The 12,261-nt window shown below is 41.8% G+C and overlaps 1 protein-coding gene across 2 annotated transcripts in view; it reads left to right on the plus strand.

The window, feature by feature from the left end:
• Positions 1-11,921, plus strand: part of UBE2H (ubiquitin conjugating enzyme E2 H) — a 107,475-nt gene extending 95,554 nt beyond the window's left edge. For both annotated transcript variants that reach the window (XM_059074471.2, XM_067042170.1), the window contains exons 6-7: positions 2,802-2,930; positions 7,596-11,921. In XM_059074471.2, coding sequence (XP_058930454.1) covers positions 2,802-2,930; positions 7,596-7,720 — 254 coding nt within the window. In that variant the 3' untranslated portion in view covers positions 7,721-11,921. The remainder of the gene's footprint in view (positions 1-2,801; positions 2,931-7,595) is intronic.
• Positions 11,922-12,261: the final 340 nt, after the last annotated feature.

Raw genomic sequence — 12,261 nt, forward strand, 5'->3', positions numbered from 1 at the left:
TTATGCATAACTTTTAAAATATTTTTATGCATCATACTGTGTACATCATTGTAATTCTAGAGAACATAATATTTTACAGACTTTCTCTATTCAGCATTAGAACATAAGCATTTTTCTCTGTCCCTTAGCCTTTACAAATAGTTTCAATGATTTTGTACCATGAATAGTTATTGGTTTGTTAAATATGTTGCTTCCTTTAAAATATATATATGTAGGGCTTCCCTGGTGGCACAATGGTTGGGAACCCGCCTGCCAATGCAGGGGACACGGGTTTGAGCCCTGGTCCAGGAGGATCCCACATGCCATGGAGCAACTGAGCCCGTGTGCCACAACTGCTGAGGCTGTGCTCTGGAGCCCATGTGCCACAGCTGCTGAAGCCTACGCACCTAGAGCCCATGCTCTGTAGCCCGTGTGCTGTGGCAAGGAGTAGCCCCCGCCTGCCGCAACTAAAGAAAGCCCGCACGCAGCAACGAAGACCCAGCACAGCCATAAATAAATAAATAAACAAACAAATTTTTTAAAAATGTCACTTAAAAAAAAAAAAAAATATATATATATATATATGTAAAACAGCAGTGAAAATCCTGCCACAGGTGGTTGGGGTTATGTTGGAAGATAATTTTTGTTTTGCTTTTTTGATTAAGGATCTCTGCATTTGTTTCCTGGTATGTGGGAATTTTACTTTAATGTGGTTCTTTGGAAAGTTAGCCTTATCAGTAATACCAAGTCCCTAACTTGGGGTTGAAGGTAAACCTGCTCTGTGTCAGTATCTGGTGCATGAGAATAGGACTGTGCTGGCTGTCATGAAGTACAGCCAGCACAGTCCAAATATCACTCTGTAGACCTGAGTGGTCCAATATGGGATCTACTAGCCACATGTAGTTATTTAAATTAATTAGAATTAAAGATGAAAGATTCAGTCCTCACAGTCAAACCAGCTCTATTTCACATGCTCAGTAGCCACATGTAGCCACATGGCTACCATATTGTTAGCAGATACAGATCATTATCATTGCAGAAAGTTCTATTGAATAGTGCAGCTCTAGGTTTTTTTTGACTGCTCAGTTTTTTAACCTTATAGTGACAAGGACGATCTGCTTCTCGTAGGATTTTCTTGAGCAGAAGTCAGCAAACGTTGGCTGCCTGATTTTGTATATAGTTTTATTGGAACACAGCCACACCCATTTGTTTATCTATTATCTATGGCTGCTTTTGTGCTAGTGGCAGGGCTGAGTGTTGAGTAGCTGTGAAAGACCAAATGTGGCCCACCAAGCCTAAATTAGTATTTACTCTGGCCCTTTACGAAAAAGTTTGGGGCTTCCCTGGTGGCGCAGTGGTTGGGAGTCCGCCTGCCAATGCAGGGGACGCGGGTCCGTGCCCCGGTCTGGGAGGATCCCACATGCCGCGGAGCGGCTGGGCCCGTGAGCCATGGCCGCTGAGCCTGCACGTCCGGAGCCTGTGCTCCGCAACGGGAGAGGCCACAACAGTGAGAGGCCCGCATACCGCAAAAAAAAAAAAAAAAAAAAGTTTGCTGACCCCTTTTATCTAGACCAGGGTTTCTCAACCTCAGCACTATTGACATTTTGGTCCCAGATAATTATTTGTTGTGAAGGGCTATCCTGTGCATTGTATTGTAGGATGTTTAGCAGCATCCCTGGCCTCTGTCCACGAGATGCTAGTGGCACCCCTACACCTTCCCCTACCTGTTGTGACAACCAAAAATTTCTCTACACATTGCCAAGTGGCCGCTGGGGAGCAGCATCACCCCTGGCAGAGAATCATTAATCTAAAAGTGACATAGCTTGACAAAACATTCACTTACAATACTGCATGAGAGTGCTCACTCTAAATCAAAATCCATTAAAAAAGCAGAATAAATGGAAGTAGTTTCTATGCTACTATACTTTAGCATTCCCTCTTGAAACAGAAATGTTTTTTATAAAATATGGTGAGTAACTAGAGTGGGCAGAGAGATGGAAGTGCTAACGTTCCACAGTTCACTGTCTGCTAACTGAGCAGCAAATAGAATGGAAGTTAGAGCATCTCTGAAGTGATGTGATGTGTGGTTTATTTTACAGGTTTTCAAGCCCTACTTCCTTTATAAAACACTAGGTAACTGCAGTGTTTTTGTTGTTTTTGCTGTGTATGTAGATGTACACCCAGCACCTTGTGCTGAATCTAGTAAGAAGGGAGTTGTTAATGTTTATTAAAATGATTATTAACAGAAGCAGTAAATTGGTACTTATCTGTCTTATGATTGTTTATGATTTTAAGTTGTTCATATAGGTTCCTACCCTCATTACCTAGAATAATTGAAAAACTGGTTATATTTACCTCCATTAGAAGTTAGGAGAATTGAATTAAATGTCAAGGCCTATATAATTGTATTCAGTTCTTTTAAGATCTGGTGCTTGAATACTTTCAGAGTGGGGATTTTCAAAGCTGTAGAAAATGGCGATGTTAAGAAATTAACTGCTCGCTTTGTAAGAATGTAGAGTGCTTGGGGTACAAGTTTTAATAAACCATGTAGTATTTCTAAAATATCAGTTTACAGAGTGGAGTGAATTCGAATTGGGACAGTTGCCTTTCAAAGAGAATACCAAGTATATCTTTACCTGGTTCTTCAAATTAAAATTAAATTTAAAAATTGGTATTGAAAGGAATATATAAGTCACATGTAATGGACCACTGTTTTATGAAAAAAATATCAGTGTAGTTAAATATGTTGACTACTAAATTCAAGTGAATTTTAGGTGAACTTGCTTGTTCCGTGCATGATATATTTCTTGCTTGTTTTTCAGATCTTACCAATATATTTGAGTCCTTCCTGCCCCAGTTGTTGGCCTATCCCAACCCCATAGATCCTCTCAATGGTGACGCTGCAGCTATGTACCTCCATCGACCAGAAGAATACAAGCAGAAAATTAAAGGTAAGGCAAATAGCTTAGCCTGGAGACAGAAGAACTTAAGTCTGTTAGGTTTTGATCATTAAAAGCCCTTCTTAGTTACTCATAATTTTTCTCAGGCCTAAAAAGAGACAGCTGTGGGCTGGAGCAGAGCTCACTAGCCTCTGTAGGTTCAAGGGTCAGAGACACCTTTAGAAAGCTGGAGGTTTCAGCAAGAAAGGAGAGAGAGCAAAAACGGAAAGATGAGGAAGTGGGTGACTTATTAGTTGGGTGGTAAGTAGACATAACCCTGCCAGAAATCCCTGTGACCCCCTATATGAAAGAACCTTTGCTTTCATTTGCTTCCTCTTGTCTTAGAAAATTAGAAAATTGGACTTGAGAGTAAAGTATTAATTGAAAGGCATAGTCTCACATTGGTTTATAAATGGAATCATCCTGGCCCTTCAGGGCAGGATTAACTTTGGCAGCAATTAACTTTGGGAGTTGGGAAATAATTACCAAATTCATCTTTAGACTTTGTTTTATTATATCATTTTACCTGTTGAATAAAAATTACCCAACTGGCTTCTTTTCTTGGTCTCATACTGATTTGCTTACATTTTGGGAAGTTTATATCTAAGGCACATTTCTACTGCAGATACCTGGCCCCAGTGCCCTGGTGCTATAGATTTTTCTATTAAAACTTAAAATGTGCTATTAAAGTTTAGAAATGTGCAAATGGTAGTAGCACTAGTTAGCTCATCCTTTAAGATTTAGGATCCTGTTTTCCCATTCTCGGTTTACAGGCTAATGGGACACGAATTTCATTAAAATGAAAATGTGGTTGTGAAAGAATAGCTGAAGCTACACACAGGGTTACCAGCATTCACCACATTGTCCTTTTACCTCTGTGGATGTTTGAGAACTTTCATAGTGGAAAGTCTAGATACATAAAGTTCCACCAGAAAGGAGAGGAATTCAAAGTCCATGAAAATAGGCCTACTCTTCTTAACAAATGGCAGGCATTGGTATTTACCCAATTTTTAGCTTGACTCGTTCATCTGCAGAGCAGCTCAGAACATGAGCTTCTGCAAAGTGTACAGCCCCTCTGAGTACATTTGCAGGAGATGGCAGTAGAAATAATTTATGAGAGCCCAGAATGCATAGGTCTTCACTCTTAAATATGAAAGTATGAGACAGGATGGGAGCATCTGGGCCTGTTTGTTGAACAGTAGTTTTTCCTTTTCTTCGTCTTCTCCTTCTTCCCTGGTCTCTTAGGGTATTGTTTGGTACTTTTCGTTGAGATAAAGTAAAAAAAATCTTCTCTAATTAACTTACTTAGGTCTCAGGTGCTTTGCAAATTAATATCTAGTTTATGTAATCAGAATACTGACATAGCCAAAGAAACATAATTCAAGAAAACATGTATTTCATTTTTAACCAGATAAAATTCTGTTATGAGACTGTCTTACTTTGACATAAGAAGCACTTAACAGTGTCTGCAACCCACAGATATCTCTGTGCAGAGCATATTTCTATAGTTCTTGTATCCATTATGCCTCTATTTAACACTATTCCTGTTTTAGTACATATCTGTTATAGTCCCAGTTACAAAAGGAACCTAACCTACGTTTTTATCTTTGAACAGCAAGCTCTAGCTTAGGGGGCTCTAGATTTCTGAAACATTAGTGTTGGCTATCATTTCCTTAGTAATCTGAGAAGATCATGACTATCAGACCTGAGCTCACCCCAGCTTCCTACCTTTATACATATCTGCACCCCCCCTCAATCTTTTCTTTGTTTCTTCCTACAGGAAATAAGAGATCTTATTTCTCGGACCCAGTCATGATCTTGTTCTCCATTTATCCCCTTCCTCCTAGCACTGTTGGTCTTCCTTCTCCTGGTTACCCATCACCCCCATACTCAAAGGTATCCCCATATCAGAAGCCTTTAGCTGTTTCTGTGAACTTCTTTAGGAGTCCTGCTGTTTGTTTCCCCTCCTCTCTCCTCTTTTTTTGTGTGTGTGGCTGCATTGGGTCTTCACTGCTGCATGTAGGCTTTCTCTAGTTGCGGCGAGCAGGGGCTTCTCTTGTTGCGGAGCACGGGCTCTAGGCGTGCGGGCTCAGTAGTTGTGACTAGCGGGCTCTAGAGCGCAGGCTCAGTAGTTGTGGCGCAGGGGCTTAGTTGCTCCGCGGCATGTGGGATCTTCCCGGACCAGGGCTCTAACCCATATCCCCTGCATTGGCAGGAGGATTCTTAACCACTACACCACCAGGGAAGTCCTCCTCTCTTCTTAATCATTTGGATTTTTCTCATGACCCATTTTCCTCTCTGCAGCTTTGGTATTTTACCCCTTACCTTTCTGAAGACTTTTCTCGTTCCATTCCTAAACGTGATCATTCTCATAAGATTTGGGTCCTTCGGCCCCTCTCTCCCTCCCCCACCCGTTAGGGAGCTAATTCACCCCTTACCACTTTAGATAATCCCCTCCAGGTAGACAGTTTCCACGCCTGACATCAGAGGTTAGTGTATGTAACCTTTCTTAACATGAACATGATTTCATATTTAGTTGGTGCTATTTTATCATGTAAATATTGGACTGTCTATAGGATGGGGCACCGTTGGAGCCGTCTAAAGATATGTCACTTCTCAAAAAACTTCCCTGAGTGGCATCTTAGCCTGCCATTCAGGGCTCTCTGTTACTGTGTGTGATCTGCATCTCTGCCTTTACTCCTCTAAATGTATCAATATGTAACACACAAATTGGATGAATTTCAGATACCCAATTGTATCTGCTTCCTTAGTTCTTCAGGGAGAGTTTTCAACCATACAGAAGAACAGAGTGACTTAACTATATACCCACTATCCAACTATAGCAAAACCTGTACATTTTACCTTACTTGCTTCAGATTTTTTAAAAGAAAGAAAACAAATGTAGTTCTCTCTTAATGTGTTTTAACATCCCAGCCACTTCCTTCTCCCTGGTGCTTTGGCGAGGCTGTCTATGCCTTTCCCCTGGAGTGGCGTCTCCTATGCTGCAGCTGCCAGAGCTTCTTCAAGGGTCAGTGCAGATACTGCCTTCCTGGCTCTCAGGGGCCACAGTCCCTTCCTCCTGCTTCCCATTGATGGCACTTAACCCCCTAACTGCTTTTATCTTTGTCTGTGTTTCCTGCTCATTAGTGACCTTGCTCTTCATTTTTCTATCCCCTGAAAGGCCTTGTCCCAGTAAGCATTTAATATACATTGGTCTCCTTGAATATACTGAAGAAGGCTGATAGTGTCAACTTACAGTGTCCAAGAGCAGTGTCAAAGTGCAGCAACTTCTTTCTACAAAGGAAGAAACAAAGTAGTCAACCCAATAGAGAATAAAAATACACTTTCTAAGACTTCAGTAAACATTTCTCTCACTCTCAAAAAAATGAATGCAAGTTCCTACCTAGCTAGGGGCTTTTGAAATCTCATTATCTCAGCATAAAATTTTGCTCTAGTGAATCTGTTGGGGTATAAGTCAGAAGCCTGCAAACTTTTTCTGTAAAGGCCCAGATTTGGCCACATATGGTCTCTGTCACATACTCATTCTTTCTTTCTTTCTTCCTTTTTAACAGCCCTTTGAAAATATAGAAAATAATCTTAGCTGGCCCTGCACTGCAGCATTCAGACTTGGCCCATATACCTTCTCTTCTAGTCCCTGCAACTCCGTAGGAGGAAAAACAAAGCATACGGACATGAGGATGTGTTTTTCTGGATAGGATTCTGTCCTGTCTTTTCATATTGTGTGTAGGCTACTTACTTGAAAAACCATCTGCACCTAGAGTTTTAGGAAAACGTTTAATTGTGTATTCAGCAGTTCTTAACATTTTTTTCAGCTAGCAGATACAGCCTAGGCTATAGCATCATAAATCTTCAGGTAAATAAATTAATAGGTGGTAAAACCACTCAGGCTAGCTGTGTCCCCAGGTAGTAGTAGCTCATTCCTGAGCAGATTGAGAGACTGTCTTTACCAGCTGCTTCAGAAACCTGACAGGCAGGATCTGTTTAGACTAAAATCTATTTCTAAAATAATAGATTTGGGCTGACTGTAATTACATAACTGCAAATCTAAAAATGATGGGGGATTTCCTTATAAATTACTATGGAATCATAACTAGTCCTTTTCTCTCTGGGGGGTGAATAGTTTTATTAACATAGAAAGTAAAAGAAAATGTGAGGTTTACATTTCCCCAGTCCATCAAGTTTGGAGGAGTGCAGCCATATCAGTAAGCAACAAGGAGAGAGTGAGAGCGCCCTGGCTGGAAAACGGGAGCCTGGTTAACCCCAGACACCATCCTGGATGTCTGCCGACCTTCCTGAGCCTTGCAGGCAAGGCCCAGGGTGGTCGGCTGTCTTGTACACAGCCACGTGGGAGGTAATGGCCCAAAGATCTAGCATGGCAGTGCAGCGTATCTGTTCCCCTGCAAATCAAGTGTTCAGATTTGCCTGTCTTACTAAGGGGGTGAAATGCATTAACTCCAAAGACACCTCCCTGTACAATTTTCCCCTTAGCTTTAGTGACTATAATAACTGTCATCTTTGTCATTGTCTCTTCCCTACTGCCCATACCGAATAGGGAAAGCTTGAACCTCCCTGGGACTTGCCAGCTTTGGGGTCGCTGAAGCACTTGCCTGCCTGCTCACTATTCTTGTGTTTTCTTTATCCCAACCCCCTGTGCAGAGTACATCCAGAAATATGCAACAGAGGAGGCACTGAAAGAGCAGGAAGAGGGCACCGGAGACAGCTCATCGGAGAGTTCTATGTCTGACTTTTCGGAAGATGAGGCCCAGGATATGGAGTTGTAGTAGAAAAAGCACCTGCTTTTCAGAAAGACTATTATTTCCTAACCATGAGAAGCAGACTATAATATTCATATTTAAACAAAGCAATTTTTTTTATTACTAAACAAGGTTTTTATGAATAATAGCATTGATATATATATATTATATATCACCCTTTAGATCTTGATTTCTTGGTCATTTCTCAACCTGAGGTGCATAGCATATTCCCACATTCCATTTTGGTAGCAATATGCGGTCGGAATGCATGCATTCTTAAGTCCATTTAGCCAAGTCAGCCTGTGTGCTACTGAACTGTCAAAAGAAACAGCCGCTCTGATAGATAGACATGAGTAAAAATAACAGGAAAAAGTTGCTTCTTCTATTGATGGTTCCAAAGAAACAAACCAAACCAACCAGCTCTTGGATGTGAAGATAGAATAGTGCTTTTTCAAACTGGAAAGGAAAAAATTGGGGAGGAAAAGCCCTGCTTGGGAGCATTTACAGCCAGCCATGTCAGAATCAGAGCTGCTTCTTCCTGTGCATCCTATCCTAGGTGGCCCCATTTCTGTGGAGTAACAGTATAAAACAGGGAGCTAATTGGAGTATTGAAACTTAAAACAATTTTTTTGACTTGGATTTTAAGTACATTTTTATATGTAGATCCCTGCCCTTCTCACTACCAGGCCCTGCAGCCACAAGTGTTTTGCTTTGGAGAACCTTTTGGAAATGTTTTCTGAATCTGATTCTTTTTCTTGGGGGTAGAATTTGTAATCCAGACCTTTTTTTTTTTGAGAGGACAGGAAAGGAGGAGAAACGTGACTGGGAAGATGTTTCCTCTCATCCAACACGTGCAGAGTCACCTCCTCATCCTATTGTTGGCCACCGTGAGACCGCTGCCCTGGACTCAGAGCTGTATATTTGAGGGTGGTTGTGGGGTTTGGGTTTTTTTTTTCTTTTTGGTGTGTGTGCATTGTGCTTAGGTTGCAAATTTAATCTTCACCTACCAAGAGATGGCCTCCTCCTTGGACAGCCACTCAGTGGACCATTAGACTTGGGAAGAAGACCCTTCTGGCGGCTGTGACTCCTGGGTTCTCTCATTCAGGTTTTGATTCTGTTTTCCCTTCTGCTGCTGCTCTTGGCAGCAGCCTGGTCATCGTCTGCTCATGGGAGTGGGAAAGAGGTATTTTAGACCCAACTCACATTCTCAATTAAAAATGAGTAATAATTGGAACAAATAAAGGTTCTTGTGCCCAAAGTGACTCTACATGGGAAAAACAAACAGCTTTTTTTTTTTTTTTTTTTTCAGAGTGAGACTGAATAAGAGGAAAGGATTCAGAAATATGATGTAGAACAGGTTTTGAAGGAAGAGAATTTTCTCTCCTGTATATGTTAAGAGGAAATCACTTTGAATGCCTGCTAATCAAATGTTTACTCAGCTAACCATATGTCCAGGTTGCTGGCAGAGTTTCTTTCAGATCTGAGTGTTGCCTGCTGAATTTGGAGAACTTCAGACAGTAGCTGGGGGCGGGGGGGCGGGGGGGGCGGGGGGGGCGGTTGACACAACCAGTAGGACAATAGCAAAATCAGCCAATCCTGAAATCTTCTCGAGATGATTTTTGAATGTCCTACTGGGATAATTTAATCCTTCTCTCTGTGTGTTTTTAGTTTATAAGTGCTATATTCCACAAAATTTGAGTCAATGAGATTGAATATACCCTATCTTTTTTATTCAAAAAGCACAATCAATCTTTTCTTTGAAAATCTATATAAAGTACAACTTGCTTTTAGCATGATTATTTTCCTAAATAAAAAACAAAGAATTTACTTATGTTAATTACGGGCATGAAGCAAAAGGTTTTTTTCTTTTTAAAAAAAAAAAATTAAAAGTGCAGTTATGTAGGGCTGTGGTTAGTTAACCGTACTGAGTTATCTATCTAGCATTTGTGGCTTGTTGGAAGGGTAGTATTAACTATTTAACATGTAATGGAGTACTTTAACTCTTATCTAGCACGTTGTCTTCTCATTACTTTGGGGGAGGGAGGGTCTCTGCTGGCACTGTCTTAACTTGCTTACCTGCTGAATTAGCAGTTTGCTTGTGCTATAACCGTTATTTGTAGGTGCGACTTAGGGTAGGCTTAAAGTGCTGGGTGGTGATTTGAGTTCAAACAATAAAAAACTGTATTTTTTCAATATTGTATAAACAATAGTGTTCTAATTACCTTTCAAAAAAATAATGTCCAGATAATAATTGCTTTTAATCTTGTCAAAAAACAAAAACAAACAAAAAAAATCTAGTAGAACCAAGTTTAGGGAAGGTATGTGAGCAGTGCCACAGCTCTGCTCCCTGACTAAATCCATGTTTCTCTAACAAAAAGACATCAGCTTGCCTGTGATCGAGAACTCCAGCACTAGGAATCTGGTGGTGCAGAATTTCCAAATGAAGATTTGTTGGAGGTTGCAGGGGTTAAGAAGCAGATCTGAGTATGGCTACAGTGTGTATGCACGTGTGTGTGCGCCCATCCAAGTCTGTGTGATAAAGGTGTAACTAGGCTTCTCTGCTAGCACTGGAAACTCCTGGAAATTGCTGCCCAGATCACACTGTACCCTCTCACTCTGTGCAAATCTATCCTTTTGGGGCGCTAACCTTGATCCCATGCATGTTTTTGGCTCTGTATGGAGCTTTTCCTCTCCACTGGGAAATTGACTTTTGATATGTTGAACAGAATCCCTTCTTACACTAACTTTTTGTCCCTTCCCTGTGCCTGGGAGAGGTAGGAGTAGGAGAGGAAGCTGGAAGAGGGCCTGGCTGTGATTCTGAGGACTCTGGGCCCCCAGTAATAGATGGTAGAGTGAGTCTGGAGCAGGGGGTGGTATGACACCAAAAGCTTTTCCACGTTGTTGCATCATAGCACTCAGAGAAGCATTCAGAGCCCCTCAGAAAGGCTGCACATTATTGCTTTTAAAGGTGGTGGTGGTAGGTCAGAGCTGCTTCTGGCAGTTTCCCTTCCCTTCCCTTCTTTAGTACCCATCATTTTTGAAATCCTGCCTTGTGGTTTACCGCACAAGCCATTCTTTGCCCCTGTTCAAATGACTGAGCTCCAGCTCTCGCCAAACACCAACAAGCAAGATGGCTGCACCACAGCAGCATGCAATCGCTACCCTCCAGCCGCCCCAGCACCGGGGCCTCGTGGGTTGCGTTTTAAGGTAGCCAACCTAGACACTGGCATTTTTGCTCTTTTGTCTTCAATCGCATCGCGCTCCTTGAGGTTACTGTGCAGTTTCAACCAGCGTTTTATACTAGTGAGATAATTATCAGAAGTTGCCATATATCTGTCCAGTACCTAACGTTTTTCTTCCACTCCAAAAGCTGTTCTAATTGCCAACTGGCTGATCTAAGCTCCAGAAGAGTGTCTCCCCTCGAAGGAATTTTTTCCCCTCACAAGGCTCCCTGAAGCCCTAGTTGGCCTTGGCCTGACACTTGCTTTTCATTAGGCCTCCTATTGGGATGGCTGAGAATCATGAAAGACACATCCTCTGCTAGCCCCCACGGTGAAGTTGTTAGCTACCAACTTTCTGGGAACTAGTGTTTGACTTTAAATGGCATGTGACCCTTCTGTGTTCTAGGGACTCAATTAGAAAAGTGAAAGCCATTAACAAAAATTAGAGTTCTATTCATCTCACCAACTTCCTGACTGGGTTCACAGCCTTGTTGACTGAAATCAAATCATTTCTGATTGGGCTCAAAGACCTGCATTTCTTTGGACTTCTGAATCCATGTTCATACTTTCTCTGGCCACTGAACACCTTGGTGATTCCATTAGGGACTGAATGGAGTGGAGGCCCCTTGGGGGGAAGGGAGAGTAAACCCTCAGGTATGCAGTTTCTCCATTCACCTGAGGAAGGGCCCGGATATTCAGCAAATATTCATCTTGGCCGTGGGCTTGGGAAGAAATGGCCATTATTTACTGATTGTATTTGGTACATATTGTGTGATACTTGAAGAGATAAAAGGGACTTACCAGCCCTTAATTGAAATCTAAGCTTTTTATCACTTATTTTTTCCTTGCCCCCTCTCCTCCCTTCCACCTTTTTCCTTGCATTGTGATGATCTAGTGGGCACTTCTGTCAACAGGACAAATGCCTCCTCTGACTATAACCTCTTAATAGTTGTGTATAATGAAAACTGTAAACTTTTTTAAATAAAATGTGTATATACCTTGGCAAATGGCTGGACCTTGGTCAATAAGATAACAGCCCCCATGATTACTAAGCCCGATATTTTAAAACACCCTCCCTACTCATCCGGCTCCTCTGAGCAGCAGACGATGGCTTGCTTTTTTTTTTTTTTTTTTTTTTAAACTGAGAATCTCTTACGAGGCAGGTGACTGGGTTAGTTTGGGAAGGGAGTGTCATATGTAGGCAGTAGTAACTTGAGAGGCCCTGCCTACAAGAGCCCTACCCCTATACCTGGAGTGGCAGGTGACTGCTGGCTATAAACAGGGCTGGCTCTGAGACTTCTCTACCAGAGCCTTGAAAAGCCATCTGTTCTGTGAAGTCCTGTAGCC

Source organism: Kogia breviceps, chromosome 9 (genome assembly GCF_026419965.1).
Source record: "Kogia breviceps isolate mKogBre1 chromosome 9, mKogBre1 haplotype 1, whole genome shotgun sequence".
Classification (NCBI taxonomy): Eukaryota; Metazoa; Chordata; class Mammalia; order Artiodactyla; family Physeteridae; genus Kogia; species Kogia breviceps.